This window comes from Rhea americana, unplaced genomic scaffold, assembly GCF_003343005.1.
Source record: "Rhea americana isolate MKP2758 unplaced genomic scaffold, rheAme1 scaffold_2, whole genome shotgun sequence".
Taxonomy (NCBI): Eukaryota; Metazoa; Chordata; class Aves; order Rheiformes; family Rheidae; genus Rhea; species Rhea americana.
The window spans coordinates 152,079-172,140 of record NW_028186149.1 but is presented as its reverse complement, the minus strand read 5'-3'; the positions used below and the strand labels follow the sequence as shown (position 1 = coordinate 172,140).

The following is a 20,062-nucleotide window of genomic DNA, read 5'->3' as shown; positions in this document are numbered from 1 at the left end:
GTTTGGTAGCTACCTAAATTTTTTGAATACCTAGTGTTTACGGACAAATCAAAGAAAAAGTTCAAAAATATTTGCCATTCAAATCCCTACTTCTGTTTTATTCCATGGAACAATCAGGAACGTAAAGTTAAAGTCTAGAAGTTTGCATGGTTTATTTTGAGAAGTTATAATGATAGTAAATATGTAAATATAAATGTTCTTTGATAAATGTCTTTTACAGTCTCTGAGCTCTCTGCAAACATTAAGAAAGTAATTATTTCCCCCGAACGTGTCATTATTTTTCATGATTATAGATAGGACAGGTTTATTTTTACTGGCCCTGCTGCTAGAAAACAGCAACTTGGGGGCTTTGGTTTGGTCGTTTATTTTGCTGTCTGAGCTTGTGGTGGATCCCTAAAATACTTTTCATAGTAGCTGTGTTTTTTGCACAGGGCCGGTAAACATTAGATCGTGATTCTCAAGATTTCTTGAAAGTTTATGCCCGAGTTCCAGCTAGTTCCTGTTCATGAGCCCCTGCCTGCGCCAGAGGCAGGCRCCGGCGCCAGCGCGGCCTCGAGCGCCCGGCTGCCGCGGCTCCCCGGTCCCGGCGCCTCGCGAGCTAGCGGGCCCCTCGCGCCCGCTCCTGCTCCCAGGCTTTGGCCAAGCAGATGCGCGACCCGTTGTGCTGACGGTGCTATTTCATGCCTGTCTGCATTCATAGCAATGTAGGATACTTGTCTAAACTCACACCTAACCACAATGAAAAACTGTAAGAAAGCTTTTGGTTTCAGAGGAAAGGCATAAGGGAGGTTTGGATCATTTGGAAATGATATTAGCTGGATTTTTATGTTAGAGCTGTTCGTAGAGAAACAGCTGATCAAAAAGGGATTTTAGAGGGGCTTTGATAACAGGAGCACAAATTTCATTCCCAGATTGACCGGATTTGTGCTCCTAAATCATTTGAACTTTTAAAAAACAATTTATATACTGCTGTCATTGCATTTCACAGCTAGAGCCTTGCTGAAGTTAGCAGGTAGCACAAATGTCTCAAAATAAATGTTTCACACCACTGAATCAGTGGCACTCATGTCACCTTTTCAAGATAATTTTTCACAACTGTAAGAGTTAGAAACAGCTTTTTTAAATTAAGCTTGTCTTAGCTCAGCTGTCCATGTTGCAACAGTGAGAGACAACACTGATCTCCTCTCCTCCTCCCCCCTAAAACCAGGAACTCTGCAAGAATCTCCAAACCGGTGAAAATGGCAGAATACTTTAAAGTGGTCAGAGCAGGGCATGCTGTGTCGGAGAAAGAAGAGAAGAGTGAGTACAACATAGATTTCCACAATGGAGCCCTATTAAAAATTCCATCACTGGATGCTCAACTACATTTTTAAATCCCCTCATTTGCATATACAAAACTTGTGGTCAAAATACCAATACTTCTACTGAGGGGATAACTTGAGAACAGCCTGTTTGTAGGTGCACTGAGAAAGAGTTCAAATGCTACACAAACGGACACAGAGGTGCACTTGAAAGTGTTAGAAATTGTTTCTCGTTTTAATTTTGGGGATGAAACCAGCGATATCTTGATGTTATTTCAGGTTCCACATTTGCAAGTTCTACTTATACATCCTTAGATAGCTATAGAAGTAATTCTTGCTGAAAGGCTTTTTGAAGTACCAGTCCCAAACATGGAACAAAGCTGCAACCTTCCTAATATTAAATATTTGCATTTGTACTTGGTACTTTGCTATTGAAAAACTGCTTTCTTTTACATTAAATATAGACTGTGTTAACAGGTTACAATCACAAGAAAAGCAAGAACACACATGCTTTGGATATAATGTTACATGCAGTATCAAAGAACAGCTTTTTTTCCACCATCTTTTTGGCATCCATTGTTTCAAAATGTAAGACATATTGCAGAACTAGCTTGAAAAAAAAACACCCAACTTGCTTGGAAAAAAATCCTTTCATGAATCTTAACAAAAAATTCCCACAAAATTTGTGTCTAAATTCTTTTGATTATTCAATATCTGAGGTACAGGAATGTTCTAGCTCTGGCTCTAGCTAGCAATGCTCTAGCTCTGCAGTTAAATATAGAGGTGTCAATAAAAGGTATTAGATCCGGGAGGAATTTGATGAACATGCATCCTGGTCATCTAAATAACACAGCTAGGGAATCACGACACAATTTAGTTTTGTGGGATTTTTTTCCCCCATGGGACAGATATGTTTTTACTAATATCCCTACATTTGAATATGGTCCCAGTGCAGGTGAAAACTCTCACCCAAATTAATCCACGGTCTTTCCAGTTTGTATCTGAAATAGCCTCATGTCTTTTAAATCTGAAGGCTGCCAAATACCATTGAACGTGATTTTGTTTTGGGGCTGTCTGTCAGTTTTTAATGCAGAAGAGCTGGGTGGCCCCTGTGCTTCCGTAGCCAGCCCTGGCAGAGGCTCTCGCTATGCAGCTGCGTCTCCTGGGTACATCCCTCCTGATGCAGATTTGCTAAGAACATGACAGGAGTTTTTGTCCTTTTAGGTACGCTCACTGCTTTCCCTGTCTGCCCGGACTGTGATCGGTTCTGGTAGCTCCTACCATAAGAACGCCCTTCCAGCAGAAAGTAATGACACGGGCACAATGTTTCCATGGGGGTAACATTTCTCTCCTCCTTTGTTTCTCTGCTTTTCATTGGTAAATAAATGAGTTACGCTATTAAAGCCCCTCTGCTGCTCTTTATAAATGATGGACCATAAGAAGGAAAAAAAACGTGTTTCAGGGCAGCAAATTCAGAAAGGGCAGCACAGCACTGAAGGCACCTTTAGAACAGTAAGTGCTACCAAGCAGACTTCCCTTTGGTCTTCCCCCTTAACATTTAATGACATAAATCAAAAGAATATATAGCACAAAAACATCCTCGTTTTCCTTCAACAGCTATTTCTCCTTTCATTGTACTTTGCCCCTAATGTTCACTTGCACCACTAATGACAAAAAATTATATACTGACAATATATAAGCAACCTCTGATTTTGGTCTATAAAGAGTTTTCCTCTTTTGTTTTGTGACCAATCTAAAAGTTTCTCTAACACATTAAGAAGAAACCTTTACCATGAGATTCTGCAAGGAAAACATGACCCTCAGATATAATTTTTTTTGCCCTAACACTATAATGAATTGTTGTTTAGTCATATTAATGGAGGTTGCTAATTAATTAGGTGCATACAATCTCACAGTATATGTCCATTTGACCATTCACTTCCATCTTTTCAACTGGTGGAGGGATAATTTCAAAGATGAAGATCTCATATGTTTCATGAAAAGAGGAGTCAAGGAAAGAGAGACCTTTCTAGTGTCTCTGCATATCTGCATAACACGTTTTCAGACTACAACCACAAGATCTGATCCATGAGGAAACCATGTTCCCCTAGAATTACTGCTCACAGAACTACTTGCTTAATTTTGTAAACAAGCATTGCTAGGTAGCTTTGTATAATTTTATTACATTAGCTTCAGTGTTGGCTATCCTGTACTTTCTGTGGCATTTGGCCAACTTAAAATGAATTTGTAGCTTACTCTCATTTTGACCTGAAAGACAAATTCACAGGGCTTGTGAATTTGAATAATTTTAGAAATTGAAATGTTCACAAATGCAATGGATTTGAAGGAATTGGAATCTTTAATAGGATTTCGTTCAAAGATAGGATTGTTTCATAAATTGACTTGTTTGCATTTAAATCATGGTTTGGTTTAATCAGTCTGATTTTTTGTACAAATTCTTTCCCGGATAATGCAAACAAGATTGGTAGCAGTAAATAACTATTCCATGTCTGTTGGGAAAGCTGAGAGGGTTTTAAGAGTTTATGGAGCATGACTTCAGTCCATTTATTTCTTGCAACTTCTATTAAGATTTCCTTCCTAAATTTTCCTTTAAGATGACTACAAGCCTTTTCTTTCTTCAGTGAAAGTAATGTTCCAGACTTTACCATTATTAAGTCTGAATGGCCCACGCTCAATAACATATGGAAGTTATCTAACAGCAGTCTTCCTGACTATTTGTCACTGAGGCTATGCACAGTATTTTAGGAACACTGATTCTAATGTAGCTGTCAATACCACTGCACATCTCCTAAGCTCTATATTTAACAGTGGCATGTCCCTATGTGATGAAAAAAATCCCTTTTATATTTCCTAGCCTTTAAAACAACATTATCAGTTTCCTTCAGAGTATCTGTTAAAGGTCTGAAGTTCAGAAAATAACATGTAAGTTCAGTTAATTTGGGGCAAAAGTGGTCTTTCAAAACTTTGCCGAACTTAATCAAGATCTGGTATGAATCAAGTCCTCCCTCTGCGAGTGGGATTGATTTGATGTCCTCAGAGTCTCTCTGCAGATGTTCAGCTTTCACTTGGGCTCCAGCTTCTCTGGCATGAGTCCTCAGAAAGTAATGAATTTCTCTGTTTTGTTTTGTAATATCTATTCCTGTATGATTTTCTCTTTCACTTCTTAGCTTATGTGCTGTAACAGTATGTCCTTTCTTCTCCGTCTTACTGTGCACTTGTCTACATTGACTTAAAATACACACTATTTTTCCTAGCATTCGAGCATGCAGTAGGCACCCCAGGAATACAAGCTTACTCGAATTTTTCTTTGCACCTGTGTGTGTATATAACTCCTTTTTTTTTTCTTTCAGAAATAAGAAATCTGTATTTTTCCTCCTTTAAATTCCTGAAATTTTCTCCATTAACCTTGTCTTCAATACAACCTTATAAATCCCATACAGTGAGCTGGCAGGTTATATGCCATTATGGAAACGTATCTGCTTTTTGATAGTTTCAACCTCCAGCACTAGAAATGTATTCAAAAAAAAGAAGTTCAGTTCATATTTTCTCTGCGTCTGACTACCAGCCAGTTTCTTTGTGTCATCAAGACAGAAAGAGAGACAGACCATGTCATTTCACCTCTCTTGCCTGAGAGAATCCTGTAAGGATGCAGACAGTAATATATAATATATTAATGTGATCAGCAAACGTTTATGTAAATAAAACAAATGAGTCTTCAGAGAGGGCATCACTTGTCCAGCCAAGACATCTGGCTGAATTATATTTTGTTTCAGGAATGGACCTGATGAATAAGTTTCCATACTTCCATGATCTGAACTATCGACTGTAAAATTTAAGGGAAGGTTTAAATCTCTCTGAGTAATAATATTTTCAGAAGATATTGGCAAGGCAAAAATAAAACCATCAAGGAATGTGCCTTGCTTAATATTAGGGACATGTGCCAAACAACGAGTAAATACTCTGCCCTGTAAATCTCTTTTAACCATTATAAGCCTCTCATCTTAACATTTTCTTTTAATTCCAATTAAAATCTTCAGCCAGGAAGCTGGCCAGTAACTAACAGTAGTACCTCACCCTCATGTTGTCTTACTATTAAAAAAAAAAAAAAAAAAGCGCAATATTAGCTGCAGAGAGGTACTTTTTTTCCCTCTACATTTGGTAAGTGTATCTGAAACAATCCAGATCATGGAAATTTATACCAAGGATAAATTTTGAAAACAATGAATCAAGGCAGTCTCAACTCTTCCAGGGTGATCCAATGAGAAATTCTTATCATTATCTCATGTTACTTACATTGGGAAAAACCCTTTGATTATCTCGTATTCCCTATGCAATGAAAAAAGACGATCATTTCATCTTTCCCATGCAGTAAAAAAACAAAATTATCTCTCATTTCTATCTGTGCATTGTTGAAAAAGAAATAAAAGATCAGATGTGATTACTTCTTTACAAATAGTATGAGATACACTTTTCATGGAAAATCTCACAAAATTCAAACAGATGTTATAGTGATTTCTGTATAATTTGATAGGCCTTTAAAAATTCAAAGAAACTCTAACAAATGCAACTGTTTTCCTTATGTTTTAGTTGCAGTCTTCTCCAGCACATCAGTAAGCCTCCTATTTTAGTTTACTTTCTTCTCTCATCATGCTTACCATACCCTCCTCTATACCAGTTATATAATTACGGTTGCTCTGCATGTTGTTCTCCCATCGTTCCTCCGCTTTATTGCTTTATTCTATAATTATTTCTGAAAAATAAATAAAACATACGCTTTTAATTAGGGAAAAAAAAAGTTTACCACTTCCTCTCCTGCCTTTTTTGCAGAGTTGAATCATTTAATTTTAAATGTACTCACTGTTGCAGCCATAGTTGCTTGTAGTCTCAACCAAGTTGGCACTGCACTCTGATGAACTCCTCCGTGGAATGGAAGCTTTCCTGACCGTAAGAAACAAAAAAGAGAGACAACAGGGAGGAAAAAACACACAGAGTGAAAAAAGATCTAAGAGTGTATGAGAGAAGATACACATTAGCTGAATGATGCTTCCACTGGAAAAGAAAACAGCACAGATCTTCTGCACTTACATTCGAATTAAGATGCAACATTTCTGAGAAGCGTGTTAGTTGAGGGAGGACAACAGGGATCAGAGGCAGGAACAGGAGTCAGAACTACATGGCTTCTCTCTTGGAGTTAATGTTCCTCTTCCAGTCTGATTTCTCAGCTCTTTGTTATGTAATTAGTAGGCAGCAAAAATTTCTTTAATTTATCATTAACTCTTATATTTGGGAAGGAAATGTCAATAATGTGATGTTTTCCACACTTTCTCCAGGAGAAACAGCTCTGTTAAATAGAGCTGATCTCTTCCTTTCTCTTCTTTCTTTTAATAGTAATTAGACATCTGCTGTCTTGAGAAGAGCCATGAGCTATTCTCCTTTCTGTCCAGTTTATGTCCTGTGGTGGTATAAACTCCTCCACAAAGTCTGTTGTCTTGGATAGCTCAAGTGGCTTTATTCCTAGACCCCGTTGTTTTGGCTGGCTGAGTTCCTGTTCATCGAATATACACTTATCTCACAAGTAATTTCCCTTTCAACATGGACTTATAAAAAATTACAGAAATGAAATACAGATGTATTTTAGTTTTCCCTAGGGCTTTCTCCACCCCTCTAAGCTGTGCACGTCACATTCAGACCTCTCTCTTGTTTTCTTTTTTTTAATAAAAGCTATTTCATATGGAATCTATACTAGGTTAATCAGCTGCCTTCTTACTCTTCTTCCAATAACCCTTGTACAGGAAGAAAGAAGGCCAGATGGACCTGTACTGGCACGTGAATTGCTTGTAGCAGGATCTGCCATTTGTTATCTCAGTAACAATGTAATAGCAGGGATTTTGAAAACTTTCCTTTTTTCCCAGGACACAATTGTAAGCTTTATTAGTGCCATTTGTTGGTGGGGGGAGGGAGGAAGGAGAAGGGATGATGTGTTTTTGTATGTTCCAATACAGAGAGCAGCTCGATCTGGTTTTGCGCACAAAATGTGGAGAAGGGAGCACAAGGACTCTTCTCCACCTCCATATGCTCTGCGCTGCTAACATGCTATGCAGCTTCTGGGCCTGAACGTGCAGTGCACCACTCTCCAGTCAAAGATATTTTTTTCATTGTTAAGTATGAAATCACTCTCATAAAACCAATTCTCTGATTTATAAGGGTGTGCTTTCATACTGTTAATATTTTTGAGAATCTTCTCTAAAATACCATTGCTGGCATGATATCACATCTTCTTGTGAATCCCAGTAGTTAGTATTAGGAATAATGTGCTCAGCTTTTAGATGAATGTAGCAAACAGAACTGAGCATGCTCTTCAAGGACTGGGGATCCCTTTTTGACAGAGAAGAGACTATTATTGTCTAGGAAGCAGTATGTTCCTGGAGAGAGCTTGATAAAGTAATGTAGGCAGCCAAAGCACCAAACTAGCTTTTACATTATTTTGGGGTGCAGAGAGTTCTTATGAAGATATACAATCATTTTACAAGACTCATCTCTCTGATGAGACATAAAAACATAGTCTTTTCTTTGTGAATTTTAGAGATTCCTCATTGTTTTTTCTAAGAGTAGATAAATTAAAACTACACACTACAGCCTAAGTAGTTATACTCTGTCTTCCTGAGATTCACTCAGACAGCTCCACAGTAGTCTTTCCAGAAGTATTTCTAATCACAGCATTTCAACAGGTCCTAGCAGCAGTGGGAGGTTTAACCAAGACAAGACTTTGCGACTAGCCTGACTTGCAGAATTTAACTGTGTAGTAAGAAAAAAGCTGCAGCTAAAAAAGGCAGCATAATACACAGGGCAAATATTTAGGACAGTCAGATTCAGTTCACTGTTTCAAAACCCAGTTTGGATTTCTAAAATGCTACAAGGCAGAATTCTTTCAAAAGGCTCTTCACCCAAACAGCCAAACTATCTTTAATGGACATTATTGGCTGAAATAGAATTACCTGAACTTTTATCAGCTTCTATTTTAAGCCGCTAATGTAAAGAGCAAAATTTGTAAGGCCTCCTGTAGAAGAGAGTATAATTGCGTAAAAAAAGAGCTCCATAATGGTTCAAATCCAATAAAAAGTCCATAGCATTTCACAGTTTGTCATGAGGAGAAAGGACCTCAATTCCCTCTCTCCTGGAAAGATGACGAAGCCAATACCTAAAACGTTGTATTCTATACAACAGCATCATCTTTCCCCATTCTAAGCTGCTTTTTCATCTCTAATCTTTGACTCTATCTAAATTTACTTTCTCTCCCCTCCCATTCTCCACTGTTCCTTTCACTCAGATCTTCTGTTACTTTCCTCTATCCTTGTTTCTTTCTAAATTCCACCTTTTTCTCTCCCCAGCCATGTCTAATGCTGTCTGTTTCTTCATCATCCTTGATTCTCTTTTATTTTCTCTCTCCTTGTAGGTTCCCCTTCCCAAACCACGCTTCATGATGAATCCTAGTATGTAATCAAATACAGAATGAATTCAGCTTAACAAGAGATTCCTGACAGGCTGGAAAAATACATTCTTGTTTATTTTATAGAAAATGTTTTCATATATATCTGATAAAAATGTGACAACTTGGCTAAATATAAAATGAGAACTGCTTCCAACTGTTTGCCCACATCTTTTCCTATGCAGCCCTTCTCTTTTATAAGCTAATTTCATCACTACTTATGATACAGTTTTAGAAACAGAAGAACAATGAACTCCTTTCACCCCATCCTGGTCTGCTGCATGGATGTGTTTGCAGGGATCATAAAAATCTTCCACGGATCAACTGCACCCGCACATGCCTGGTCCTGAAATCTGCCAGGAAAGCATGCAGCCTGAGAGGGAGAAAACTTTAAAAGGAAGGGGGATACAAGTGATAACCAGGGTAAGAAGTAAGAGCATCAATTTCCTAAATTCTAACACAGATTTAATTTATGATTTTAAGCATTCAGTTTCTCTACACTAAGTTGCAACTAATATTTATTCTTCCTCTGCAACCCTTCAATTTTTATTAGTTTATACTAAAAACTCTTTAATCCTCTGCTGAAAGAGCCACAGAAATGCTTACTAATAAACAACATAGGAAAAAAATCCTGTACTTTCTGATGCTGGATAAAATATAGTATTTGTTAATAAAGTATAATAGTAGAAATTTGATAGCACAATATTTCTCTAATACTTTTAATTTAATATAGCCTGTCAAAAGGACAAGTCAAGGATAACACAAACTCTTAGCTAATCCTTACAAGCCCCAGTTCAAGACCCTTCTAGAATTGTATAATAGAGGTGGTAGACCAAATTTGGGGAAAGCTAACGGTAATGTTATTAGTCACAGCTGCTAACAATCATCCTTGCTTATACAGCTCAGGAGATGGAAGCAGATTTAAGAATCCTCTTTGCATATACTCTAATGTGCCGATCACCTCAGTCAAGAGATAAGGATTTTTCAATAGAAAGTTTCTTCTACAGACTTTCAAGCAGAAGATGAGCCTGCTGTATCAGACTTCTGAAGCTTAAAGGTAAGACAAGTTAGTTTTTAGATAGTTATTTTCTTTATGACTAGACAAATTAATTATTGCATTATGAGATCTCCTAAGCTAGTGTGGTATGTAAGCTAGATTCAAGGGTGGCTATGCTAAGATCAAGTTGCTGCCCTTTTATTTTTCTAGTATAAAGGCTCACAACTTGTTCTGCCAGTTACACAAAGTTTGAGTAAACTGACCTCCTATAAGGAAGTAGTTTGAGGTTCACCTTCCAACTGTGCAGTAGAAAACTTGCACAAGCCTGTAATTGCTATTATTCTAAGCTTCTATACTTTTCTGTGTGAGGCTGTCTCTCAGTAAAACTCTGGAGACTCTCTCCAGCCTTACCCTAATCTTACTGTATGCAAGATGAAAGGGATCTTGTAATAGATTACTCTGTTGTTTTCTCCTCTTCACATTTTTTTTCTTCTCTTCTCAGAGACAAGCTTTACCTCTAAAGAAATACAGTTTTAAGAGCTTTGTATAAACTCTTTCAATTTAGTTAAGACTGTATTATATTCCAGTAACTTCATAGTAATCTGTAAGTGTTGTCTTGTTAACAACTGTTCTGGGCTGCACTGCTGATAAACAGGATTAACTTAATTAAAAAGACTTTACAAAGGCTAGAGTACCCTCTACAACAACTTTTTTGAAACAAAATATTTTTTTTATCAAATGTTCTTGCTCTCTTCTAACTATGTTCCAGTATGGGGAAAAATGAGCATTCAGTTGGTTTCCATGACAGCAGCCAAAGTAAAACCAGACTGGCTATTTCAAAGGTCACTTGTTGAAAGACATTGATCAGGAAAGGTTGAGTTGGCAATGTGGTTATGGCAGAGTGAAGAACAGAGAATTGCAAGAAGCATAGGTTATCGTAACCAAGGAGAAATGCAGTGAGGGAGTACTCTGAGAGCAAAGGAGCTGTCATCTGTAACAGGAGGAGGCTGTAAATCTGCGATGGTTAATAATCAGAGGGGCTACTAAGTGGTCTTGTAACATGTTAACAGTATTATGAGAATATAAACTCTTGCAAAAAGTACTGTAATCCAAAAATAAGACAGGACATAGGAGGTCGACTTGTCTACACAAATACAGCGAATAAACCAAAACAGCAATATTAACAATGTGCTAATGAGTTCTGCTTGATCTCCTTAAGATCTCACAAGGTTTGAGCTGGCTATCTAAGAGTCTAGCAATAATCTTTTGTAAAAAAGTCAATGTTTGAGTGTAAACAATATTCTTCTATAATACTGTACTAAGAGCCTGTTGCAGTTCTGTAACTTCTACGGTATAGCTATGCAAGGAAATTCTCCTGGTGGAGATGCTGGGTAGCATTAATTGTACCAATTTCTGGCTTTAAAAAAGCTGCAGCAACAAATAGATTAATTGGTTGTCTTAATCCCAGTAACTGTTTATGTATTTCCATTTGAAGCCCTAAAATGCTTGCAAAACTGAACTGTGGCACTTTCTGACTAGCACTGACATTCTCATACCCCTGAAAATAGTAGCCTGGATCATCCTGGATACATTAATCAGCCCTTGGATTTCTTATAATTGTTAGTTACTTACGTGGGAATCATGTTTATGGAATTTGATTCTTTTTAAAGTCTTTCCTTTCAAACCAGGAGCTATAAAGGACTTGGGAGCTAATGACACCCACATGATTTGGCTGTCAGTACAATTTCATGGAACAGATTTTGTTTTCCAATCACTAATTTGCTTCTACTTTTCCATCCTTAAAGTTAACATTTTAAAGCATTAGCCTAAAGCCAGGTATACTGTAAAAATCTCAGAAATTGGTGTGGTGTTTATATATGTGTGTGTGTGTATATATATAGATAGATGTATATGTGTGTAAAATATATACATCTATATATATATAATTTTTTTGTTACAAAGCAACTGTAAGTAGCAGCTTAGAAAAGATATTTAGAAAACTACAAGCCAGGAAGTAAAATATTGCAGGCAACAAGTTGAGAAATCCACATTAATTATGCTGAGTAACCACACAAACCTTATGGATAATTCATTGCATAGTTTTATATTCAAATAATTAGTACATGATTACCAGAAGAAATTTCTACTTGATTGAATAGCTTCAGCACTCTGAAGCACTTTTACCTGCAAAGGAAGTAGAATGTTCCAATTGCAAGAACTCCTAGAAGAACAACTGAAGCCAAGAAAACTGCAAACAGGTCACCTTTTGTTTGTGATTTGATGCTGGGCAGCAAAACCTCCTCACAACGGGCTCCTGTGTAATTCTCAATACACCTGGGAAACCAAGGTTTATATGGATTAGACTGTACTTTGTCATCTAATATGAAAAGCATAGGCTTCTTTTGGTTTTAAGTGGGGAGAGGAGAACTTCTTGTGATAGTATAATTCAAATTTGTATTTGCTTCACAACAAGTTTTCTTACAGAATTTGCATCGTATTTCTGGAGCAAAGGGCATTGGGAATGTTCCTATTTAATTTCATATTCTGATCCATGCTCTTATATGTTAAACTATCTCTCTCTTTAATATAGTGACTGGATTAGCAATGTACATGATGTATTTCACCATTAAATCTGCCTCCTCCATAGGATTTTTAATTAAATCCACCTTTTTGGTGTTGGCTGCCTCATCTCACAGGCTTTCATCTCAAACATAAGAGTCATGCTTTCTTTTCCTCCTTTCCTGTAGCTTTTTACCTTTACTCATAAAGAGCTAGTACTGTCATTTATAATAGATGAAGGAAATAGGAATTCATTGACACATGGTGCACATAAAACACTTAACAAATTGCAAAGGCAGTTATCCTGGTGGTTTGTGGTGAAATAACTCATTCCAAAGCATATCATGTGCTCGTGAAAGGCCTTGTCTAGACAGACTTAGCTAAAAGGCTTCCCTACTATGCCCATCTTAGGTGAAAGCTAAGGTGACACTTCTGAAAGTTTCTCCTAAAGGAAGGATTCACAGTACATCATAAGATGTGGAGGAAGCAAAAATTGTCACTGCATTCAGTATTGTAGGCAGTGGGGAAAAAATGTCTTGGATACATATACCTATTTAGGTGTTTGCATATACCGGTACACAGCAGCTAGGTCTTCAAGAAGCAGCAACAGGAAGCTATTAAGACTGCTAGAATTTCCAGAACAAGCTAGTGACAAAGCAATTTGAATCAGCAAACTAAGTTGTTGGTAAGATTGATCCAGTCCAGACTGAACCAGTGTGTGACTAGTAGCCTGATGTCTATAAACGAATACCAACAGAAGTAAAACCAGAGGTACAAAGCACAATGATGTGACCATAGTCTAGAGATAAATGTTGATGGTGTGTGTTTTTTTAAAAAAATGTTTTTATTAGCTGGACTAGCCATTGCCAGAGCTACTCTTGGAGATGAGACTGTAAATAATCTACCTAAGGCAACTAGGATGCTGTGAAAAAATTTTCCAGGTTTGTAGGTTGAAAGAGAGCCCTCAGGGCAAGACAACATCCTGCTTAAAGACATTCAGATAATTATGCCTAAACTTAGTTCAGGAGTTGAAAGTGAGAGACAAGGAAGATCCCTTACTGCTTGTTGTTAAAGGGAGGAAGAGAAAAATAATAATTACACCAAGAAGGTCTTGTAAGTTGAACAGATAGCTTGAGTCAGCAAAAGGGTTTGTCATGCATAAATTGTGCACATCTACAGTGGAAACACTGGGTGCATGTGTCAGTGTTGTCATAGGACGCACGCTATTGTTTTACAAAGCTCTCAACTTGGACATATCTTACAGAGAAAGAACTACCTTTTCCATGAAGGAGATTCTGATTTGCCTGAGAGCGCAAAGTTTCAGGTATGCAGTTACCTAGAGCTGGATGATGATTGAGCCCTCTGACAAGGCCACATTGTGTAGTAAATCCATTAGTTCTGGTGGCTGCAGTGATGGCCCCAACAGTTCAAAGGCAAACATTCGGGCACACGAGAGAATAGGGCCTAAAACTGTGTTATGCTATGTAGGAGTCCTCATTAAATGATAGCTATTAATTAGAATTCCAACTAAATGGAGAAAGTTGCTTTATATTTTAGGTTGAGAATGACTACTGAACAACAAAAGCACCATTTTAGAGATTTAATTAGTGAGGAATGTCAATATTGAAGATAAACAGAATAAATCATCACTTTTACTATGAAACCTAATTTCTCCATACCAAACTTGCAAACACCTCCTCTGTTCCACGTTCTGTGTTCAGACCTCCTAAGAAGATCTAAACCAGCAGCCTAGTCTTGGACTTGACTATCTGGAGATAGGGATAGATCACAGACTTTCCTATGTACACAGGCATTTATAACTAATTTTAGCATGGTAGCAATAATACCATTTAATACCAATATTCACTTAAAGGTCAAAAAGTTCCATGTTAAAAATCTGCTACGTTGATTGTTCCGTCAAGGGACAAACTATTAAGTTACCAATCAAAGTATCAAAATATTCTCATTGGAACCAGTGTCTTCGACAGATAAAGTATGCTATATGGGGTATAAGAAGTGAAAAGATATAGAAAGATCTGTTTCTTTTTCTGTTAATTATTATACTATTGCATAAATACTCTTTTATTTCCATTGCATATATTCAATTGAAGCACATTCATGAAAGAGACAGAATTTGGATTCTTAGGCATAGATATTGGGTGATGATGCTCTAACTTATACTGTCCTGTCAATGTGTTTGCATTTTATCACTCTGCTTTCAACTGAATGTAGGCTTGTGAAGGGAGAACTGATTTCAGGAAGTATACAAGTAATTCCTCAGTAATGCATTTACAAAAAACTTCTAGTAAAAATGTCAAAGTAGACTTAAAATTCATCTTAGACTTGCTGATTATGTCCTGCATGTTCTTGTTCTCTCACTTGAATTACGATTCATTTTAATGGGCCATTCATAAGGAATCAGTGTAAAATCTCAACTATGATAGATTATGTAAGGAAGAAAAAGCCCAAATTCTACTTTTAATGAGACCAGTAATTCAAATGATACCATTATATATTCTGCAAACGTGCCAGTGAAACTTGAGACTTCATTTGCTCCTTACATGTTATACTTAAATATAGAGTCAATTTCCATTCAGAGCTAGATTTATTTGTAAAGTGAAGGGGTTGAAGAGCACGTAGCTCCCTTAGAAAGTCACAGCATAGGGTAGGGTGTCTACTGGACACAACTCCTAGGCTTACCTTACTATKGAAAAGACTTGTATCCTACACTGTACTCTGTGGACCTAAACTTGAATTTATCACAGCAAATATAGTATTTTACTATAAACATAAGTAAAATKACTGACTTACTTAGTAATTCATATTCAATAAAAAAAATATGTAGGTAGAAGCTAAACTAATCTTCATTTGTTTTACATTTTTCACTCATTCTGATAAGTTCTTTTAAGGAGTTCACTGAATCACAGAAAATGGAAGGCATTTCATCCAACCAGTGCATTCTCTATATATCTTTATGTATGCAAATTTATTTCTATCTCTTTGTATTAGTAAGGATCTTGCTTCTTCTTGCTATTTCTGGCACTAAAGTCATAATAGTCTGTCCAGCTCCAGCTGGGGAAAATGGGCTGAACTCTGTAACAAAGTTCTCAACTGCTCTTGGCTGCTAAAAGGTATGATTTCAGATTAGGAACAATAAGCACATGGGGAGGAACTATCAAAGGAGAGATCTCTAGCGTAGCTAAACCAGACCAATGGACCACGAAGCGTACTACCATGTATGCTTGATATGGCTCCCAGAACCACTTTCTGTAGTTTTTGGATTACTGTGTCAGTACAACTAGTCTAAACTACTGCACAGAGAATTACTGCAATTTCTCTTAATTCTTTGCCTTTGAAAATAAGATGGAGGATTTAGACAATTTGTTGGAAAACATGGGTATAATTATCACCACATTTTAAAATTGTGTTACTGATCGAACACTCACTCCTTATTAAGGACAACATGAGACTTCCAAAGTTGCTACATCTGACTGCTGGGACAGGGAAGAGTAGCAGACTGTGCTCTGATTGCTCAAGATAATGTTTCAGATATTAACTGTAAGTATAGTGGCATTTCAGTGGCCTATGTCTGAAATACTTGTAGACTATTGTAGACTATTTTAAGAATAGAAATGTAGTTTGAGTGCTGCATTGTTCTCTACCAAGAGAGAGAGAAATGCTTTACAGAGCTGAATAGAAAAACAGGAATAGAAAATGGAATATGGAATTCATACAAGTACTCTTGAATACCAATGAAAACTGTAGAATAAGAGGCTAAAATGATAGGAGAAGGAAGAAATAAATAGGTTTTGGCATCAAACTAAAGCATATGGAAAAGTTTTAGAATATGAGTGTATGGAGAAGGAAGTCAGTGGACTAAAGGAAAAAAGTGAAGCAGAAGGAAGAAGAGACAGCCTTCCTAAACAGAAGTGTTGCATAGCCAGGATTAAGGTTAAAAAGCTAGGGTTGGAGAACTACTGTGCTACTGTGGGCTGAGCTGTCATGGAAGCAATATTTCTGTTCTGTTACAGACCATGAAAAAATTAAAAATGTGATGAACAATAAAGTAAAAAGGTCACTGAGACTGTAGCCGCTTCCTAATAAATGGAAAACGGAACCAGATGCTTAGGTTAGTTATGTGTCTTCAAAGGGCAAAGGAGCCAAAAAGCCTGGTGTTTGTAAGGGGGAAACTATAGCCAATGTGACTACAAAGCTACAGCAGAAGACTTGTGCTCACGACTCTAACATCCTGGACGCTGACAGTGCTTCTAGCATGAACCCATTAACTTTTCCTGGATGCAGCCTAAACAAATATTTTTAAAAGTTTTGACTTCCCGTTCTACAGTAACTAGTTAATAGTGTGCAATGGAATTGATTAGGGATTACACAGTTACTGGTCCATAATGTCTCTAGAGTTCTCTAGAGGTCAGGTATCTCTTGGTTACATTTAACTTCTATAAACAAAATTATGGCTAATGTGATTCTACCAATAGGGTTTACTATTGTACAGTCAGGGCAATTCTGAAAATGGAAATGATGAAATACTAGTTTGTACAAGCTTTTATGTAGTCATCAATGCAGATGTACAAAATGGGTGGAGGGCTATACTAAATATAAAAGCAGCAAATGTCTTCAGATAGTCAAGGGAGGGAAAGATTTCTACTGAAGTGCTTTATTGAAAACAGTAGAGAAGAAACTAAGTAGACGTTGAGAATAAGCAGGAGCACTCAACCAAAAGATCTACTTGTCTTGTTGCATTAGCAGAGCTCTAGTAATTTCAGTGCAGTCGCGTACACAGTGACTGAGGCAAGACAGAAAGCTAGCCTCCCATAAGCATGTGGGCTGTGAATGTAATCCAGACTATCTAGCCTCTCCTAGAGGTAGTTAGGCTTGCTATTAAAGGCTTTAAAACTTGGTAGCAACTCATATTTGTAACAGATGCCTAAAAGTGGAACACAACTTAAGCAAGACACGCTCACAGTTGTTCAATGTGGCAGGCAAATATGCCCCTGCACTTTAAATGAATATCTGCAAAAGACAGAAGCCTGTTTCTAAGCTATATTAAGAGGGAATTACCCTAATCAAATCTTGCGGTCACTAGGCCAGGTGTTGCTGTTGCACATGTTGTTTCAGCACATGCTGTCTGCTGGCTTTAAATAATTCTCCCATGTGGCATTCCAAAGTTGGTTTTAAAAAAGAGGAGGGGGTGTGTGGGGGGTCTTTCCCCTTCTGAGAAACTAGAATTTCTAATTCCATCAGAGCTGGAAGAAAACAGGTTTCAAATGTTTGTGTAAATCTGTGAGGCTGGATACTCATTTTGGATGGCATCCAGATTTCTGCTCTTCTACATGCATGCAGGCACGTATGTGTATGTGTGCTTGTACAGAAATTGTGTGCATAAATACACACATGCACATGTTTTTAGGGCTGGGTGATCTCATGTGACACAAGGTCATACATAAACTCAAGACACAAGCTGTGCTATAGAAGAAACATATAATGAATATATATACACACACACACACACACACACACACACACACACACACACATAAAGAAATCCACAGAATCTTTCAACATAGGGAGTTTTGTGTTGATTAATATTCTATGTCAGCATCAATACAAGGTGGAAGGAAATAAATTGCATCTGATAAGATGCCAGGTTATGACCAGTGGGCCTGAAATAATATTGGTCCATTATGTCTGATCAGTAACTAAAACATAAGCGTATTAGCCCGCCACTAAAACAAAGCATTACTGCAGTCTGTATGCAGCCACAGTTTGAGACAGTGGAAATGATCACTGCTTATCTGATTTTGGTAAGAAGAGAAGACCTCATTTTCTTCCACACTCTGAGATAGGTGTCACAAGCAAATACAGTCTGATAGACTTTTAAATTGTAGCTAGATTTGATTCAAATATGCACATGGAATCTTATTCCTTAGTGTTATATAATAAGACTCTTGATTTTTAGTTTTTCTTGAGTCAGGAAAAACCTGGATACTTCTTGGTGGAAAAAAGATGGCATGTAAATACAAAGCTCTAGTCAGGAGAAAAAAAAAAAAAAAAGAGGTTATCTGATTGCCAATTCAATTCAGGTCACATGTCTGATAGCTTAAAAATTGCCATAATCTTCAGTGTGCAAAAGGCTCTTAAATGTTGGCCAAATCCAGTCACTATAAGCACATCCTGTAAGTATGAAAAATAATAAATAGGGTTTTAAAATTTTAAAAACAATGACAGTTCTGATTGGAAGCCTTAAGTGGCTTTTAAAGTTTTGTGTGCAGAGAATTTTCAAAACTGCTACTTTGAATTTGCATTTATATCCATAGGGAGTAAAATAAAACTTATTCATGCTACTACTGGAGTGAAATTGAGGGAATGGGTTATCTTCACCCCAAAACTCCCTTAGCTAAGTTTTTATATGGCAGGACTTAAAATAATAGCTGGTAATGCTATTCAATCGCTATCTGTCCTTGTAAGGCTCATAAATACTTTTCAAACACTGATAACATTTTGCCTCACTAAAAATAAATCTTGATATTTATGGCTGTATTTTAGGTATGCATTCTTATTCCTGCTCGTGCCTTTCAAGCTTAGGGTAAAATTGAAAAATACTAACTGGATATTTCATCTTTTCCAAGAGCCTGGGGTACTCGACAAACATAGTTTCAGAGGTAAAGAAAGAGGAATAGTCCAGAGGAATGCTAAGCCCTCCACTGGCTCCTTGCATTGTGTGCATTTGGAAGACTTACAGCACAGAGTATATCCCTCTTTGAAAAAGCTATTTGAAAAACAGAAAAAAAGTATCCATCTTAGAGAAACAGCCAAAGACTGAGGTGGGGGGGTGGAGGATTTACATAGGATTTATAGGATTAGTATAAGAAAGACTGAATTACAGTAGGAGCAAAGTCAAGGGGAAGTAGAAATACCCTTAATTGAACACAGGAATTTCATGGAGGAGGTTTCTATGTCCTGCCTTTTCCTCTTGCAGTACTTAACCAGAATACAACCTGAACCCACTGCTCTTTGCAGAATATAATCTCTCCCTCAAAAGGAAGAGCATTCACTAACTTCAGCATGTACTGGCCTCAGAAGAGGAGATGTATTTGTGTGGTTTTGTACCTGAACTAGCAATCATGCCAAGCTCTTGTGTCTACAAATTGAAAACTCCTTTTCAGAAAGCTAAAGTGACTGTATAAACTAGTAAGAATGAAATACTTCAGAAGTTCTACAATACAAAAGTCTATTTAACTTTCTTCCCTCATCAGAGAAACTATTCACCAATTCACTGGCAGTATCAGAATACCCACTCACCAAATCTTGCTCAAGGCAGGATCAACAGATATTATCTGTACTTTTCACCACATCTGCAATCCAAAAGAAGCTACTTGCTTGGTTCAGCAGGGAATGCTACTGCTAAAGACAGACCAGAAACTGAGATGTTGAAGTAGGGAGCGTCTCAGATTAAGCTTTGGTATAGCTTTTTGTCCTCATAACCCTGGTTTGTCTTCTGTATAACTTCCATGCTTTGGTTCCCCTTTCATGGAGATTTGGACCAGAATATCAAAACCTACTTTTCTAACTGATGAAGCTTTTCTACAAATGTGTTGCTCCTGAAAAACACCTGACATATATGTAAGATAGATACTTATCAGGAAAAAATTATGGATAAATAGCTTAAGGGAAGCTGTCTAT

The 20,062-nt window shown here is 37.2% G+C and overlaps 1 protein-coding gene across 5 annotated transcripts in view; it reads right to left on the bottom strand.

The window, feature by feature from the left end:
- Window positions 1-127: 127 nt before the first annotated feature.
- The window catches only part of NRG4 (neuregulin 4), a 42,362-nt gene continuing 22,427 nt past the window's right edge, over window positions 128-20,062 (bottom strand). For all 5 annotated transcript variants that reach the window (XM_085303228.1, XM_085303231.1, XM_085303232.1 and 2 more), the window contains 3 exons: window positions 11,990-12,139; window positions 6,181-6,260; window positions 128-6,072 (listed from right to left, as the gene is read on the bottom strand). In XM_085303228.1, the coding sequence (XP_085159354.1) occupies window positions 6,056-6,072; window positions 6,181-6,260; window positions 11,990-12,139 (247 nt within the window). In that variant the 3' untranslated portion in view covers window positions 128-6,055. The remainder of the gene's footprint in view (window positions 6,073-6,180; window positions 6,261-11,989; window positions 12,140-20,062) is intronic.